This window comes from Maylandia zebra, linkage group LG20, assembly GCF_041146795.1.
Source record: "Maylandia zebra isolate NMK-2024a linkage group LG20, Mzebra_GT3a, whole genome shotgun sequence".
NCBI lineage: Eukaryota > Metazoa > Chordata > Actinopteri > Cichliformes > Cichlidae > Maylandia > Maylandia zebra.
The window spans coordinates 13,738,994-13,758,814 of NC_135186.1; the positions used below are offsets into that span (position 1 = coordinate 13,738,994).

The 19,821-nt window shown below is 41.0% G+C and overlaps 1 protein-coding gene across 3 annotated transcripts in view; it reads right to left on the minus strand.

The window, feature by feature from the left end:
• Positions 1 to 19,821, minus strand: part of cpne9 (copine family member IX) — a 108,408-nt gene that overhangs the window by 49,672 nt on the left and 38,915 nt on the right. For 2 of the 3 annotated variants that reach the window (XM_014410836.3, XM_076878424.1), the window contains 2 exons: positions 19,272 to 19,311; positions 15,248 to 15,327 (listed from right to left, as the gene is read on the minus strand). In XM_014410836.3, coding sequence (XP_014266322.3) covers positions 15,248 to 15,327; positions 19,272 to 19,311 — 120 coding nt within the window. The remainder of the gene's footprint in view (positions 1 to 15,247; positions 15,328 to 19,271; positions 19,312 to 19,821) is intronic. The other variant, XM_014410837.3, reaches the window with a different exon arrangement.

The following is a 19,821-nucleotide window of genomic DNA, read 5'->3' on the forward strand; positions in this document are numbered from 1 at the left end:
GTTGACTCTGCTTCTGGGTCCAGCTTGTGCGCTGAACTTCGGTTCATGACACTCAATGAGGATGACCCAGATTGGCGCACAGAATTTGCAGAATGGGCAAAACAAAAATTGGAACAGGACGCAGAAGATTTTGTTCAGTGATGAGGCAAACTTTTATGTGAATGGTGAAGTTAACAAACAATATCACTGCTATTGGTCTGACACTAACCCCCATTGGATGGATCCCTCCAAGACTGTTGGAACAACAAAAGTGATGGTTTGGTGTGGTATATGGGGTACAACGATAGTGGGTCCATTCTTCATCAATGGAAACCTCAAGGCCACTGGATATTTGAAATTGCTACATGATGTTGCTACATGATGATGTGTTTCCCTCTTTATGCTCTGAAGCTGGCACGTTCCCTGAGTTTTTCAAGCAAGATGGTGCACCACCACATTATGGGTGCCAGGTCCGAGCATTCCTAGATGAACCAACACGTTCTCACTCCCAAAGCGTAACATTTTACGCTAGGTGACAAATCGTCAACATATTACGTTTTCGGCTACCAACCACATTCCTAAATGACGACCTCGGAAAAAGAGGAAATATGAGAACCGTCTGGACTCCATCTACACATGTTCGCTCTTTTTCTTCAAATCGCTTAGAAACACACTATTTAACATCATTATAGTCCTGGTTAACATCAGGAATAAGCTTATGGTTAGGGCTAGGGATAAGGTTAGGTTTAGGGCTGGAATACAGGGCTGGCACGTCTATTACCGTGGGAGCGTCATTGCACTGGATTCCAGCCATAACCCGCCGCGTACCATAAGAACGCCAAAGGTCTCCTTTCGCGTTCCTCAGGAACGCCGTGGGACGTGACAAAACGTCGACATGTTACGCCTCGGGAGTGAGAACGGACTGGATGAACAGTTTCCTGGAAAGTGGATTGGTCATCGTGGGCCAGTTGGTCTCTCGATCTGACCCCCTTAGACTTTTGTCTTTGGGGTCATCTGAAGGCAATTGTCTATGGTGTGCAGATACGAGATGTGCAGCACCTGAAACTACTGATACTGGATGCCTGTGCTGACATTTCTCCTGTGGTGTTGCTATCAGTGTGTGAAGAGTGGGAGAAGAGGGTTGCATTGACAATCCAACACAATGGGCAGCACACTAAACACATTTTATAAGTGGTCAGAAACTTGTAAATAACTCATGAAAGAATAAAGTTACGTTGAAACCAAGCACACCATTGTTTTGTGTAATTACCAATAACTTTGATGTGTCACATGGCCCTCTTCCTATTGAAAAAACAAAAGTTGTATCCAAGATGGCTGACTTCTAAATGGCCACCATGGTCACCACCCATCTTGAGGAGTTTGCCCCCTCACATATACTAATGTGCCACAAACAGGACTTTAATATCACCAACCATTCCCATGTTATTACGGTGTATCCATATAAATGGCCCACCTTGTATATTTATACATTTATCAGTTTATCAGTTTGAAGTATTACATAAAAAGAATAGTAGCATAGTAAAACTGCTTTGAATTTACATTATTTAGAGCCCAGCCTACCAGGCCAGGTCAAGCTGTTTGGTATAGGTGGGAAGTCACATGGAGAAAAGTCAGTTTTATTAATCACCCAGTATCATGTATGCTGGTTTTAAAGGATATATGCATCTCAATGTTGCAAATTCTGTGAGTCACATTTCCTTCAACTGCATATTGTTAAAAAACTTTAAAAAGTCTATTTTACTTTGTAGCATTACAGAGTTCCTCCTATAAGGAGGGTCAAATCCGAGGTCAGATTAGACAATTGTATTTCAGACTTCCTATTCATATGTGCAGAACTCCAGGAGAATTAGATGACCTGATGAAAATGATCTGCTACCCCCATTTGGGTCAGTCTAGTTCAAAATCAGGGTACAAAATTTATTTTAGTGATTTCTGGTTTCAGTTAAGAGTTTCTGGTGTTAGAACTGACCAAGTAACCAACCAATAATTTTCACTTTCAATTACCCGAGGTAGTAAAGTTTAAGAAGCATTTTGCCTATAGACTGGTGACATCAGCATGCAACCAAATCTCTGATTAGTACATATTAATAATAATGGAATAGACACCTAGTCTGTGTTAATCAGCAAATCTGGGCCCTGTCCTTACTCTCAGTAATTTCCAACAATGTATCCTCACCTGTCTGTATTCCACTGTGGTGCAGCAGTATTAGGAAATCTGCAGATGTCTTCTCCACCAGCAGCATTTCAGTAACAATCACATAATACTGCCTGCAATCTGTCACTGTTTGCTACCACACACAGAGCAGAAAATGTGTTATTTTGTCTGCCTGACAATGTATTTTTTGCCAAAACTTTGTGGCACTGCGTGTATATGTGTGTATGTGTTGGCTTTTGCCTGCGTGACATCAGCCACAGAGCAGAAGGCGTCCCACCAACTGCCCCCAATTACCCACCATGAACTCTGACACACTGCAGCGACAGACTGACCACTGTCTCGCAGAAAGAAAAAAAAAAGGTGAAATTTCATGACACTGGCTGTTTTGCTGTCCTAAACACATCTGCTAAACCGTCCCTCTGGACAGCTTATTTAGTCCACTATCCACCTCATCAATCTACATCTGGGCAGGTGACAGCGTGTGGGATTGTTAATAGATCCACCTCATTTTTTCTGATTTTGTTCACAAATGGGTAATTTGTCTGCTTGCTTTCTTGCTCGTCAGCCAGGAAGGGTGATGATATGGTAAAAAAAAAATAACTTTTCTGCTTCGTATACGGATGAATTCATATGTTAGTTATTGCATGTGGGTGTGTGGGGTTATGCTGGTCTTGACTAACATCAGTTCCAGTTTTAAAATACCTCTAGTATGTGGTCATGCTGTATGGGTGTCCATATAACACATGCTGCTGAGCTCCCCATTTATTTGTTCAAAAGGGTGTATTTTGGATCATTGTTATACTTTTACCGCCTCGGCTAATAGCCCCCTCGGTTACCATGGCAACAAACAGGTAAGTGGAAAGGAGTGCTTAGTTCGCCACGCAGCGTGAAGCCCATTTCTAAAACTGTTGACCTATAAAAATGTACACCCACCAACACAAGGAGGCTCCCACAATCATATATATGTCCTGGAGTTGTTCTGGATTTGCGTGAGCGTTTGATGACAGCGATTGGAGAAAAAGCAAAAATAAAAATCAATAACCTATGTACAATTTGATGCTTTTCATATACAGCAACTGTGCATTTGTCTTTGTCCAAGCTTAGTGTGTGTGTAGTTTCCCAGCCTGCTCCACAAGTGCAGCGAATCTCCTAAATGACAGCACATATAGAGAGGACTCTGCAGTTTGGAAAGTAAACACAACTCTGTCTCTTTCTGCCTCTCGAAGGAAATTTACACTGCCCTACATCTATCTTGCTCTTTCTACCAGCCCAACTCCTCCATCCCAGCTTTATTATTTCTTCCCTCTCTTCATTTCTTCTTTTCTGTCTCTTGCACCTTTTCAGTCGCCTCTACCCATTTTATTTGTTTTTTACCTTTCGCTGTATTCCCTTCTCTCCCTCCCTTCCACCTGTCTCCCCGCTCTACTGAGTTGTCTGTCACCCTTCACATACCTCTTTTCTATCACCTCTTCAACTCCCTCTCCCCCTTCATCTTTCCCGTTTCACCCCCTGGGCTTTAGTGGTGTCTGATCTATCAGAAGCTCCAGACACCTGTCTATTCCCTGCAGGCAGCCATCAGAGACACTGACCATATGGGAGGAATTGTGATTGCGCTCCTCTGGTCTCTTTCTGTTTTATATCCCCTTTTCCAGGGTAGTCTTTTCTTCCCAAAATGCTTCTCGTATTGCCATTTCCCTTTGGTTCCTTTCAGATTTTTTTCTCACTAAATCTTTCACGCTGTCAAGACTGGCTTGTGGTGTAGTGTGGGAGTGGTGTTGAGGTAGAGCAGGCATTGGACAAGAGGTGTTTCAAGGGATCATTAGGGAATAATTTGACAGGTGTGGATGTTTGCTGTGTTGCTTTAGTTGTTTTAAGCAGTTTTTAAAATTCAAAACATTCGTCTTTGAAGGGAATTGAGGCCACCGGGTATTTTTGTCTCAGGTATTTTAGGATTTTGTATTCATGGCATAAAACAACCGAGATAAAAAAGACTAAAAGTATTTGTTGGGATTATGGGAAATAAAATGCCAACCTTGGTTAGATATTTGTCACTGTCCAGTTAAGCATAGTTCAACACTGATACGATGCATGTCACAATATATTATGATTGCTGTTACTGAAAACTTTGCACAATGCAAAATGGGTCACGCATAGTGATGAACCCACATTATCCACCTGCTTTGTAGTTGCCCTCAGCACAGAAAAGTTTTGATTAACTCTGCAGTATGCAACTAATTTTAGTTAACTTAGCAGCCAAAAGTAATAATTTTTATTAGAGAGGGTGGTAGAGACCACAGAAGCTCTAAAATGCAAGATCTCAACTGCATTACAAAACCTAATTACTAAGAATCAACTAAAACATGACAAGGGCAGAAGTCAGCCACTGTATGTGGTATTCATTTCCCATTATAAACTATTATTAATGAATAATTAGCTAGTACTGATATATTTCAACTCAAAATATTAAGGTTTTAATACAAAAGTTAGCAAAACATCCTAAATGGTGCCACCTGAAGCCCATTATTTCCTGTGGCTTGTGGTTTTCAGCTGCACCAAGCAAAGCGTAGCACAAGTACAAACAGTTAAAGTTAAACATAGATGAACTATGTAGGACCTTTGGCATAGCTGTATAAATGCATTGCCACCATTTACAACCATTTAAACTCTTTTGATAGTGAACAAAACAATCACAGTCTTTGTGGACAATGTTGATGCAAAGTGTTGTTACATTCATAGGAAGATGCTACCATATACTATGGTGTAGGACAGGCCTGGCCAACTCCAGGCCTTGAGGGCCGGTGTCCTGCAGGTTTTAGATATCACGCTGGGTCAACACACCGGAATCAGATGATTAGTTCATTACCAGGCCTCTGGAGAACTTCAAGACATGTTGAGGAGGGAATTTAGCCATTTAAATCTGCTATGATGATCAAGGACACATCTAAAACCTGCAGGACACCAGCCCTCGAGGCCTGGGTTTGGACACCACTGGTGTAGGATTTCAGGGTTTCGGGTTTAAGGTTATAGGATACCTCACAGAGCATAAACCCAATCAATCTCATGGTGTGGATAATAATGTTGAATAAGAAAGCTGAAATTAGACACAAAGAGCAAAGAAAATATGAAGTATGGAGCGTGACAAAATATTTCCCCCAGCAATATATCATAACGCTTCCTCCTGTGATAGAATTAGCAATGTTAGCATGAAATATCCACACTTTTAGTAAAATATGCTGACACTAAAGATGAATTTTACTCAAACTTCTGAAAGTTTAAGGCTCATAATACTGGCATTTATCAAATGACTAAGGGTAAAGTATACAATAAATTGTAGTAAAAAACAAACTGGCAAACGCTGGGGGGAATGCAAATCCGAAACACAGAAAAACTAATTGAAGATGAATTGCTGTAATGTGCACATAGTAACACTGACATGAAGCAATTATGTGCATTATTCTTGTTTGTAACCATTATAGTGGTATTATCATGCTGTTGTATCAGATATTGCAGGAGTGCTATACTGTAACACCACTGTTATTGTGGGAATTTTGCTAATCCACTACTTATTTAATTTTAATAATCATTTAACTGCTAAATATGAATGTTGAAAGTCAGTCACTGGAGCAGGTTGAGAATGTCATGTACTTAGCCTTTTCTGAATAAGAAAGAAATCCTGTCTTTAATTAGTGTTTAACCCTTTAAGACCTACCATAGAACCAAGTTCGCCAGAGCTTATATTATATTTTTACATGCTGTGGAGCCATTTTTGGGAGTATTTCAAGTTGCTATACATCAATACAACCATTATAGCCCAAACTTTAATAATATGTCTGCATTAGGTGCATAGTAATTACATAAATTGCAAAAAAGTGCAATAAACTACAAAAAAATTGAAAATCGTTTTTGTTTTTTTAACATATATTTCTAGTTAGAGAAATTTAAGAGGCTTATCCCTCAAAACTGTAAATACAAAAAAGTTACACAAACTAGTTTCCCACCACAGGAAATTTATTTTGAGTGTCTTCATAGTTTTATTTTTGAAATACACCAATTTTTATATACTGCAGGAAAAACGAAAATAAATATTATAGTGCAAATTTGCAAAATAACAGCATATGCATCAAAATAAACTATTTCCAGCAGTGCAATATGAGTCCTAAGCATCCCAGAAACGACACAGAAAGTCATAAACTCAAACATAACTTTTTAAAACACATAACAAGTAAAACACAAGCTCATAAGGGCCCGATCGTAAAAAACTACATTTCCGCAAAATGACGTCACTTCCGGTTTCGGGCAGGTCATGCGGTCATGTGATAGTTCGTGCTGATGGACGTAGGAAGTGTTACAAACAGCTGATGGATCGGCGAAGCGTGTTTCTGGAATATCATGTTTTTGTTGCTGCAAGTGATTTTTATGCAGTTTTTGCAAAGCTATATGTGGAAGGAAACTGTGACCTAGGACAAGCTGATGGCATAAGATGTAAGTACAACTCCTCCAGTTTCATATGCAAAAGAAATTATTGTGCTAGCTTAAGTGGTTGCAGAGCTACCGGGATTTAAAAATAGTTACGCAAAACAGAGCGTGCCCGCTCCGATCGGCTGTAAAGGGTTAATAGGAAAAACAATCAAAGCAAACTGAAGATGAGTTGGAGCGTGGCGCACATAAAATTGTGCCATCTGCAAAGAAATGGGCACCGAAGAACTGAGCAAGATGAATAAAGTTGTTTAATGAAATCAGTAATGGACCAGAAATAAAGACCTGTGGAAATCCATTACTGATGCTAAGAGGGCTTGAGTGATCAACGGTATGACATGCCTATGAGAGGTCATTGAAAAAAGGAGCACTGAACTGTTTTTATCCACAGTGGAGGAAAAATGTTACCAATTAGTGAAAATGCAGTTGTTATTGTGCTGTGACCCAGGGGAAAACCAGACTGTTGTGGCTCCACATTTAGTGAGTTGTTCAAAGTGGACCTATTATGCTTTTCCTTATTTGCTGTCATACACATATACATATACTGTATATTACAGTGGTGGATGCTCATATTAAACATAGCCTAATATTTAAAACTGTGGCTAAGTGTATGTACAAATAATCCCTGATTAGAAGCTTAGGCTTCAGACTGTATTTCTACTATTGGCAACATAATCCAGCTGGGATTATGTTTACAAAAAGCAACCAATCTGAAGGAAGATGGTTTAAAAAGGAGGTAGTCTTAAAGACAGAAGATGAACCGAGGAGCTCAGAGTCCAAGGATGAAAAGGTTTATGCTGGAAATTAAATTACTATTAAAGGTCTCATCTAAATGTTACACTTAGGGTTCTTTTACACTAGTATCTACTCGGGTCGGCTCAGCATGGCTCAAGGTGGTTTTTAGAGTTTTCCATTAGGTAGTAGTATCTGATACCAGGTACCTTTTTAGTACCTACTCGGCCAGGGTTCCAAGCAATGTGATGCAACCTGAAAATGTGACGTCAGCAGACTGCATGCCATCGATTGGCTGTCATTTTCAATCATTTCAGAACAGTTGTTCATCCAAACTGAAACGACTGAAAACGCTTACGTTCCTGTACGTGAAATGTTAGATGATTCGACCTGCGTCATTTCTGTCTGCCATTTATTTACTGTCCGGCTCTTTGAAACGTCGCAACAAAATGTTGAGGAAAAGCACCAGGTTTTTTAAATGGACTAACAATGAGGTGAAGTTGTTGCTGCGAGTAACACAAAAGTACAAAGTTGCAAAAGTGAGTGAGAATTAAAGAATTTAAAGAGAAGCTATCTAAAGCATGTACAAACCGATATTAATCTTTAATAGGGCTGTCAAAATTGATAGCAAACAAAACAACTGCAGTATAATGCCCTCCGCTATCTTAGTTCAATCGGTCACTGAACTGCATCATATAATTTTCGTCATCATTTATTTTATTTATTTGTATAGCACAATTTACGAAAGCCTGCAGTTACGCTGTCCACACTGCGACGTGAAAACGGTGTTTTCAAATGTATCCGCTTTTCCTTGATCGAAAACACAGTCTCAGTGTAGACTTAAGGCCAAAACACAGAGAAAAAGATGTGTTTTCATATGAAAACATATTAGTGTGGACATGGCAAAAAAGCCATACAGCAAGGAGCCAGTATATCATCGCCTTGACATCCTCCGTTTTTGTGGCATTTGTGTCACATGCAAATGACATTGCTGGACCTCCACATCACTATAACCAGTACTAGGCACATTAGGCGGTACTCGATTGTAATGTAAAATGACAGAACCCAAGGTTAGTCGAGTCAAACCAAGTAAATACTAGCGGAAAATTATTCTAAGGTTCCATGGAAATTTACACCAGTCACCAAACTCAAAGAAAATAGAAGAAGATCAAGGCTTTAGTGACTCTCTCTACTAAATAAAAAACAATGGTTAAGAACTGACAGTTGAAACACTGAGCGCTGGTCAGGCTGTTAGAATTGTAACCACATTCTACTATAAGTTGCAGCAGGAGACGTGACCTTTCATATTCTCACAAGATGATATTTCCATAATCACATGAGGACCGTAATGACTGGTAGTAATTTGATTTAGCCTTCTTAATCAAGTGGGTGCAGATGTTTCTTTATTGCAGAAAGGACATGCAGTCCCCTGGAGTGGCACCAGATGTACCATTGGACCAAGCTTTTTCTCTATTGTTGATGGCATACAACAATTCCTGAGGCACTCGGGAGTTTTGTATGTTTTTAATTGTGTTATGTTTGGAATGTCAGCAGTTCTAGTGTTAAGGGGCATCCACACAGGAAGCAACTAGGAAGCTTATTTCTGCCACTTGTTTTAGCAATCTTGTTCTTTCAGTCACTACCCATAGCTCGGAATAAGTGAGGGCAGGAACTTAGAGTGACCTGTCAATTGCCACCTTCACTTTCACACCCAGGTCTCTATTCAGTGCAATATACAGGTATAACATCTGTACAGAAGACATGGCACCAATCTACCTGCCATTGGCCTCTGCTCTCACCTTACTTATGAACAAAACCAGAGTGAGCACTCCAACCTTTTCTGGCTGAGAAGCAGGGTGACAGACTTGGAGGTGCCCATACTCATTCCTGATGCTTCATGCTCAGCTGCAAACCACCTCCGGGCATGCTGGAGGTTACTGCCTGATGAAGGGTTAAGCAGAATTATGGTACAGCAGAGGCACCACATTCATTGTCCGCTGGGAGTCCAAGTATGGTCTGTCTGCTTACAGAGTTATGCTTGCAAAGTTTATGCAGTAAAATCAATCTGTAGGTCACTCTTGCTTGTATTGTTGTTGGTCAGTTAGCCAGCCACAGAGAAGACTGAGTAATAACATACAAAGGGCTGAAGTGAAACTGTGTGCTAAAAACAATAAAAGTGTTAAAAACAGTTATGTTGCATATGTCATCTGCTTCCAGGAGACAGGATGTTGGAGAACTGCATGGGAGCGTGTGTGGGGTGGGTGAAAACCCCTTTCATGCCCTCTTTGAGCGGAAAAATCCAAATATTGTATGCAATCATTTGCAGAACCATAAATCACACTTTAACAAGAGAGAGTGAGAACGAGAGACAACCACATCATCTGCAAAAAGCAGAGATGAGATCCTGAGATCACCCCTCAGCTGCGTCTGTAAATTCTGTCCATAGATGTTAACAGAATTTTTGACAAAGGTGGTAGAGACCCCACGCCCACAGGAACGCTTCTGATTTATTGCCGGCAATATGAACCAAGCTCTTCAGGGACAAGAAATAATTAAAAATGGCTAATGCTAAACACACACTACATAACACTGTAGCACACAATTTGAGGGAGATCGTGGCTCAAGAACTGGCAGTTCATCTTGTAATCGGAAAGTTGCCGGTTCGAGCCTCGGCTCAGATAGTCTCGGTCGTTGTGTCCTTGGGCAAGACACTTCACCTACTGCCTCCACCAGTGTGTGAATGTGAGAGTGAATGAATAGTGGAATTGTAAAGCACTTTGAGGGTCTCGAAAAGCGCTATATAAATGCAATCCATTATTATTATATTATTATTATTATATTGCCTCATGCTGTGCTCAGGGCATGCTGCCAAAAGGTTTCAATATTCCTGTCGGTGATTTAGGAGCAAAGGTAACACCTTTTTCAAGCAGATTTCCAGCTGTGCATTAGACAGTCAGCAGGTGGAGTTTTCCCTCACTCCCAGGAGGGTTACTGCTGCTTGGATTAGAGCTTGAAGTGTAGCACCACTCCTTTTCATGTGTGGCATGGCCAGGGTATGGCCCAGCTGTCACAAGTAGATTCAGTGACATCTGATAAGTTCCCCACGTAGAATGAATGAATGTAGAATGAAGTATTTCTAATTTAAAGTGACTGCCAGAGTGCCCCTAATCCCATTGATGCTGTATGACACTTTAATTTAGAGCCTATAGTTAACATTAACTGAATAAACAGTTCCAGTTCTTAAACATGCAATAGGCAGAATTGGGTGCATTTAATTGGGGTCCGCTGGGAGCCCAAAACATTTATAATTTTAAAAAGCATTAATTAAAGAAAATTTAAAAAATTATGTCAAGTTATGAGAAATATATATACATAACTGGGGAGTCCATGCAAACCCTAGAGATATGTTTTCCCCACAACCTTTGTAAAAATTGCTCACACACTTGTCTTTCCAGTGGCAGAGAGTGCATTCTGCTCTGTATCTTAGCCAGTCTGAAACCTTTGCTCCATGAAAATGGAAGAACCTGCAATTTCAAATCCCTCCCTCGCCTATATCTGATGGAAATAACTAGAAGGTAAAAGAAGAAAAAACGTCCCAAAGATGCAAAAAGAACACTAAGTGAATACAGTATACTATACAGTACTGTAGTGAATACAGATGCAATAACCATGGCAAAGGCATACCACTGTATTCCACTTTAAGCCACAAGTTCTTAAAAACAACAGCAGTCTCTTATAGAGACTAAATAGAAAAGAAACATAATTTCAGAAGCACGCTCAAGTGATTCTTGGGCCTCTGCCCTTGACTGCCCAGTTCACATGGTTAACGCAGTTTCAGGCGGTCCTAATGGGACCAGGCCCTGGGGTATGATCTCTCGCCTGGCTTGAGAAGATCTAGGCTTCCTCTCTGGAACAGTTGGAGGAGGTGGCCCAGGAAAATGAGGTTTGGACTTTTCCTGCTTGTTGCCATAGTGGATAGATGGGTGGAGGGATGATCTTATATCGTTTAAAATGTTTATCCAGTCTTAAGATTTTCCTTTGCTGACATTTACAAGTTTTACTGAACATTTAATACAATTCAATTAAAATCTAAGCTATAAAATATATACCCCATTGAAGGCATGAGAACAAAAAGGAATTCTTCCACAATCATACCTTCGGTTGTCGGATAGTGTTGGAAAATCCCCCAGTGATTGTCTCCAAGTGCTGTTATCCCCCATCAATCACAGAATCAGTCATTAATAAAAATTCCTCTGTCAGGGGTCTTATTGCATGTAACCTTTCACTTATGTCACTTTTGTAATTTCTCTCCTCAAGGTGAATTGCAATAATGGATACAGTGAAAAGATGATTAATGGCATGGCACTTCCGACAGGTTTGTGATGAGTTTGAGTAATTGTCCCCATCGTTAAAAGCCAATTTCATTTAAAAGAAAAGTAGGGGGTGGTGAGTGCGTGTTCCATAGTTAAGAGAAGACAAATCAAAAGCAGTAAAATTAAATGTATTTTATTATAATCTCGCATCTAATGGCTCCTTTTTGTATTCGTGCCTGCTATTCAAGCACTGGCAGCACATCGACTTTACATTCCAAAGAAGCAAAAATGAAAATATAGATATCTTTCACCACTTTCTTTGTTTTTCCTCTTCATCCCTCACTCACACAGTACCATGGCATTTGGGCAGAAAGTGGACAATAGCAGGCGCATTGTTTGGTCTGTCTGAGCATGATAAGCTTTCTAAAACATGTCAATAAGGCTTCTGGCAAGGGACAGCTGAGGGGGACATAAGCTAGCCTCTATCCGACTTGACTCACCACATCAAGCCAAAGTCAGAAGCAGTGATTCACACACTGTACTACCATTCCAGTCAGGACAAACCCACACAGACTTGCTATCAATAGACTGGAAATTGTATTTGTTTAGAAGCTGAACTGTTGCTGTTTGTTGAGCTAAACCACCATGAGCAACGTCAAAGAGGCATTTGGGAGTGCAAAAGAACTAACTGGCAAGCGTAGACAACAACAAGAAATTCTACAGAGAAGATGAAAAATGTTTGAATTTGACTTGTAGGTATTGTTTACTTTCCTTTCCTTAATTAAAGGTCCACTTTCTTCCAGTGGTCTCTGTATCTGTCATGCTAAAAAACAGAGACCACTAATTAGTCAAAATGTTAGGTTAGTCTGGCCACCGTTAGTCTGGTCATCTTTGATCTACGTTTCATTAATAATTAATTAGATAGCATAACATCATTTTTTTGAAAGTTTCATGGTCCCAAAATGTGGATTCTGTTTATTATGACAAGCCCCTGATTTTTGTACCACCACTAGACAGTTTTTTTTTTTATTGGTCCTATGAATTATCTCAGTGTTTCTTTGGTGTAATATTTATCCTTTAAACATTTTGTGTTCTGGAACGGTTCACAGCCGAGTGTGAAGCAGCGGAATGAGGATCAGCACCTCCAAATTTGAGGCCATGGTTCTCAGCCGGAAAAGGGTGGAGTGCCCACTCCGGGTCAGGGATGAGTTCCTGCCCCAAGTGGAGGAGTTCAAGTATCTCGGGGTCTTGTTTGTGAGTGATGGGAGAAGGGAGCCGGAGATCGACAGACGGATTGGTGATGCGGACACTGCACCGGTCCATCGTGGTGAAGAGTTTCGCTGAGTGTAAAAGCGAAACTCTCAATTTACCGGTCGATCTACGTCTCTACCCTCACCTATGGCCGCAAACTGTGGGTAGTGACCGAAAGAACAAAATCGCGGATACAAGCAGCAGAAATGAGCTTCCTCCAAAGGGTGCCTGGCCTCTCCCTTAGAGATAGGGTGAGAAGTTCAGCCATCTGGGAGGGGCTCAGAGTAGAGCCACTGTTCCTCCACATCGAAAGGAGCCAGCTGACGTAGTTCGGGCATCTGACAAGGATGCCTCCTGGGCGCCTCCTGAGTGAGGTGTTCCGGGCATGCCCCACCGGGAGGAGGCCCCGGGGCAGACCGGGGACACGCTGGAGAGATTATATCTCTCGGCTGATTCATGAGTTATTGTGAACTTTTAAGCGCTCTACATCATCATGTGATTGTTTTCACACACAAAAATTGTAAAACAAAATGTATTATTAATATTTAATAATTTTTTAAGTAAAACTTTGTTATATAATGCATAACAATAGTGGATATAGCAAAAATAATACAAATTAAAACTCATAGATACAAAACAGTTTTAGATTTGTTGTTTTAAAATTTGTCAGCAGGTTCAATAAACACTTTTTCTAGAAAGTATTTCATGGTTTAGGGAAACCAACCCTAACCAACACTAGCATTAGATGACAACTCCCCACCTCTGCACTCTTGCCCAAATATTGTAATGTTTGGTAAAAAAAAAAATCTCATAAATTGTTGGTTAAAATGACAAACTTGAGTTTTTGATTGATATCACAATGTCTGCATCCATCTGTTATATACAGTCTGTGGTACCAACCTCCAATGTTTTTTTCTGTTTGATGTTATCATAAACTAAATCCAGCTTTGGACTATTGGTTGAATAAAACAAGGCTTAAGTACATCCCTTTGGATTCTGGAGACTGGGCAACTGTCCCATTTTTTAACACACTTTAAACACTTTAAACACATTAGAATCAGTGCTACAAGGTGAGGTGTAGTCAGAATCGCACAGTTCTGAGTCAGATACTTTTTGAACTCAGATTAGTTTCATTGCATGGGTTTAAATTGCGGTTATTACCTGGTGGCGTACATGTCAGTACCTTACAATGTTTTGAAGAAAAGCAAAGTTTTTGAGTTTTGAATGTATCTATTTTAAAGGGACAGATCAATATAAACATGCCAGAGATAGCCAAAAGGCTACTTTTTTATCTATAGTCTGTAGTAGATCAGAGAAAAATGAGCGAGAAATGTGGAGTCTAAAAATGTTATTTTCTTTTGTCAAACTTCGACAAGTGTGACTACCTTCATCACAGGATTTAACCTCCAGTCATGTGTATATCATTCCCAGTCAGTGACAGTTTATCATAAAGTGAGTCCACTGATCATTTACATCAAGGAAATTTAAGTCAAAATTTAAGACAATAAAGCAGCAGTGACACTCACAGAGCTCATATAATCCAGCTTCTAATTTATGTGCTGCTCCACAAAGGGCTATTGTGAGGGCCACTGAGAAGAAGAATTGTTTCCTTGCACCCTTTAAGATGAACTCTGAACTGTATAGGCAGAGAAAAAGCGAGATGCCTCGTCCTTGCAATAAAATGGGTTCAAATCTGGCCGGTTACTGCTCTGACCTCACATTTCTCTCTGTCTCCCAGCAGTTTGTTCACTCCTCAGAACACTGGGTGTTATCTAACACTGCAGGGATGCAGTGTGAAAAAAATAGGGGGGGTTGAGCTCACAAAGAGTGCACACTAATCCACCTTTTATTATCTGAAAAAAAAAAGCATTGGTTTCTACTATCAACATGCTGCCTGGCAGAAAATATGAGCGCATTCTGTATATCTGTATCCAACGTTATATTGACTTCTACTGCACATCCCACTTTCGTTCAACACAGTAAAACTCAATACTACTTCAGGAGCAACAGCTCAGAGTGCAGTGATACAGCAGGCTTGCCTGGTCTCGCTTACTCTGATCTAACGCTGTAATAGATGAGGCTATTTAGCCAGGCGAGTCTGTGCACACTGCATCAGTGAGATGTTGTTTTCCCCAGCAGCCATCGATAAAAATGAAACAAAAGATGGAGGGGGGACTCGTTTCATTCTGCCCAGCTGAAGAAATTATTTATGTGCATAATTTCTATTTATGATTCACCGCTTAAAGAAAATAAATAAATAAACAGAAAAGGAGGGAAGTCATTTCACAATGAGACAATAGAAAGGGTGTGAGGGACTTACGAGAGGGTCCTCTCCAGCCTTCCTCCTGTGGAGCCGATAATTTCTCCGAGTGTGCAGAAGGTCTGGCCCAGAAAGTCCTTCGAGGGGGAAAGGGTAGAAAGAAGACAATTAATTGCAAGACAGTACTAATCAATAACCCAGGCCTCAAAACAGGCTCAAATACACTACAGTAGAAATATAAATATATGCCTGCAGATAATTATAATGGAGCCATTTTTAACTTTAGACCCTACAGGATAGTTATTATTATGTTATTTTAAATAACATAGTTACATATACAGGGATGCACTGTGTGCAACAATGGCTTTTTCCCACCAAAAGGGTATTGTGATTCTTTTTCCCCTGAAATCGTTCACACATAGTTTTTTGATAAACTAATACTACTGCTATTACTCATATGACATTTAAACGCCTTTAAAAACAGAGTACGGGGTGTTTTGACATGCAAGTATGAGTAAAATACAAAAACCAGGACAGAAACAAAAACCAGATAACCAGAAACCAGAAACAAAAACCAGATAACATCCCTGGTAGTGTGCTGAAAGACTGCGCAGAGGAGCTGAAGAATGTCTTCACAGACATCTTTAACACCTCCCTGAGGCAAGCCACTGTCCCATCATGCTTCAAGACTGCCACCATCATACCTGTGCCAAAGAAACCATCCCCAGCCTGTTTCAATGACTACCGCCCCGTGGCACTGACACCCATTATTATGAAGTGCTTTGAACGACTAGTCATGTCACACATCAAATCCACCCTACCTCCCACCCTGGACCCACACCAGTTCGCATACAGAGCGAAACGATCCACAGAGGATGCAATCTGCTCTGCCCTCCACCCAGCCCTAACTCATCTGGACAAGAAAGACTCATATGTGAGAATGCTGTTCATAGACTTTAGCTCAGCATTCAACACCATAATACCACAACAACTCATCTGTAAACTGGACAGACTGGGCCTCAGCACCTCCCTCTGCAACTGGCTGCTGGATTTCCTCAGCCAGAGGCCTCAAGCGGTGCGTGTGGGCAACAAGGTCTCAAACAGCATCACCCTGAGCACGGGGGCTCCACAAGGCTGTGTGCTCAGTCCTCTGCTCTTCACCCTGTTGACACATGACTGCACACCAACCTACAGCTCCAACCACCTTGTGAAGTTTGCGGACGACACAACGCTGGTGGGGCTCATCACCAAGGGCGATGAGACCCACTACAGGAAAGAGGTTGAGCTCCTGACCACGTGGTGCAGAGACAACAACCTCCTGCTAAATGTCAGTAAGACCAAGGAGATTATTGTCAACTTCCAGAGAGGCCACACCTGTCACCCCCCATTGACCATCGACGGCGCTGCGGTGGAGAGGGTGAGCAGCACCAAGTTCCTGGGGGTGCACATCAGTGAGGACCTCTCTTGGACCACCAACACAGCATCACTGGCCAAGAAAGCACAACAGCGCCTCTACTTCCTGCGCAAACTCAAGCGGGCAAGTGCTCCACCACCCATCCTGACTACATTCTACAGAGGCACTATTGAAAGTATCCTCTCCAGCTGCATCACTGTGTGGGGCGGTAGCTGCACTGACTATAACAGAAAAGCTCTACAACGCATTGTGAGAACAGCTGAGAGGATAGTTGGTGCACCACTCCCCTCCCTGCAAGACATTTACACCACTCGCCTCACCCGCAAAGCCATCACAATTGTCAACGATGCAACCCACCCCGCGCACTGTCTGTTCAGCCTCCTGCCCTCTGGAAAGAGATACAGAAGTCTCCGCTCCAGCACTACCAGGCTCACCAACAGCTTCATCCACCAGGCTGTGAGACTGCTGAACTCTCTTCCCTCCCGGCTCCCAGCCAGCAGAATCACCAGATTGGCAGAAGTATAGGAAGACAGATTGGACTCTTACCCCCCCCCCCCCCCCACGCACACTCTCCAACAAGGAAACACTCTCTGAACCAAGAACTGAAAACATTCCTGACTTGCATTGCAATTGCACACACCTGCTGCTATATATATATATTTTAGTATTTCTTTTAGCACTATTTATATTATTATATTACTATTTATTACCTTACTGTTAGGGCTGTTTTTGTTGTGCATCTGCACCTTATTGTTGTCAATGTCTACGCATGGGACAGTGTGAAACGTAATTTCAATTCCTTTGTATGGCAAGTACATTTGAAGAAATTGACAAATAAAAAGTATTCTATTCTATTCTATTCTAGAAATAAAATGGAGCCAAGTTAAAGAGACATTGGGATATAGGATATATTGATATTAAATTCAAACATACACAAAACAGTTAAAACATATACACACAATAGCATTTAAGGTCTAAAATGAGAGTGACAAACGAGATAGACATTAGATAAAAGCAAATTTATAAAAATGGGTTTGTCCAAGTGATTTCAAAGAAGTCACAGATTTCCTGAGACTCGTCTATTTGTAATCCAAAGCTGAGGGGCCCTGATGGACAAGCTGTTGTCACCTTTGGAATAATTTTTGTTAAATGGAGGGCAGTACTCATTGCAATATGTGACAACACAATGTTGGGGGATCAGCGCCACCCCATGCCTCCCTTCACCTTTGCTCTGGTATCACTTATTTTGGCGTTTGCTTGGACTCATGATGTGGATCACTGCGAGTCTTGCCCTGTCCTGTAGGCCTGGGTTGTGACAGCACATGCTCGTTTCATTTTGCAGCTCCTCAACTTTATCCACTAGAGTTATAAAAGTTGGCAATGAGGGAACCAGCCCATTAAACTCTATGAAACATCTGACTAGACACCTCTGGCTCTTCAGTGTTTTAACGTTAAAGGGTTAACACTAAAGATAATGGGCTCTATAACAGTTGAGAAAGACTATAAAATCAATAGGGATATTATCAAAGATATTAAAGTTATTAAAGTTCCATTAAAGTTTAATCTCATCTTACTGAAGTGCCATTTTAAATGAAACATTAACTTCCGAGTTTGAGTCCATGATTTACATAAGCATTCATTATTCCAACTAGGTCAAGCCCAGGAAGTCCTGGAGGACTGCATTATTCAGCTGCTTGTTGACCGATTGATTATTCTTAAAAGGGCCGACACTGTGTGTGGGGCAAATGTCCTATTAGTAGAAATAAAGGTTTCCCCTTCGTTCAGCATTTTTATTGACAACAACAGATTTGGAAGTTTACAACCTTCCCAACCACTACAGAGAAAACCATATGGCAACATTAAAAAAAGAGGCGATGACACAACATAATGAAACTCCTGCACAGCAACGAGGGCAGAGCGTTGATGTTTGCGGTGTGTGGGCACGAGCAGGTGTAGGTGCAAGTCCTGCAAAGCGGGTATGCGTGTAGCTCCTGTAAATGCCCTGACATGCACAATCTGCTGTAGTATAGTGCCTGGAACAACAACGACAGCTGCTTTCACTTTGAAGTGGAGTTGTGAAAGTTGCTTTTACCTGAGTTAATGATAAAATGCAGACAGACAAAATGAGGAACAACACTACGGGGAGGGGGGCTTTCCAGGTGGGAGCTGCTGCTGTTTGTCCTTGATGAAATGAGATGAAAGAATGGGAGAAAAAATATGATGAAATTAAAGGGAGTGAATCACACTCACACACACACACACACACACACGCACACACACACACACACACACACACAGAAAAATCACAAGATTCTTCTGGGGATGCTGAAATATACTGGAACATAAAAAAAATAAAATGAATAAAGGACATAATAATACAAGGACTCATGAGACCAACACTCTTCAGCTGAAACCACTCACCTTCTGTTCTCCAGTGTGATTTATTTTAGTGGGGAAGAAGAAGAATAAAAGACATTGTCATGAGATGGAATTCCACTTATTAAACAGGAATTTTCTTCATGCTGATTCATTGTCAGCTGCTGCACTCATTGACTGTAAATTAGCATTTACAGCGTGAGTAATGCTGAATAACATGATACATTTGAATGCTGCCAGGAGCCTTCAGCTCTGAGTCAAAACTGTCGTTTGAGGTTGACATACTGTACTTACGTGTTTGGATATGTTACAGCTTCTGGAGTCCACATTGTACCTGTGAGAAACAAATAGATGGCACAAGAGGAAGAACTTGTGAGTTTATATTGGAGGAGATTTTGGACAAGTGCATAAATGGGCTTCCTTGTTATTAGTCTGGGAACAATGAGGGTGTTTATTCAGAAAGCAGCAGTTCTAACTTAGAGAAATTATGTTAACCCTGGAGTTGAAACACACAGGTTTGAACAGTCAGAGTAATAAGCTCTTAAACTGATTTTTCTTTTCACATGGGAACCAACAGGTGTGATAACAAAAAAAGAGTCTGCTTACTTAATGTTAGAGTATAGTCCAAAAGTTGGATAAAAAGCCACACATAGGTCTTGAATATTTGTTTCAAATTAGTCCAAAACCTTCCACAACTGCCCTGCTTATTACAGTTTTGAAAAGTGTAGTAGAGTAACTCTGGTCAGAGGAGAGAAGCATGATTTTTCTGTTACTTGTTTTCTTCACAGTAGTGATGAGCCACATTACTGTGATGCCATGACTTTGCAACTCAGCAGAAAATTCT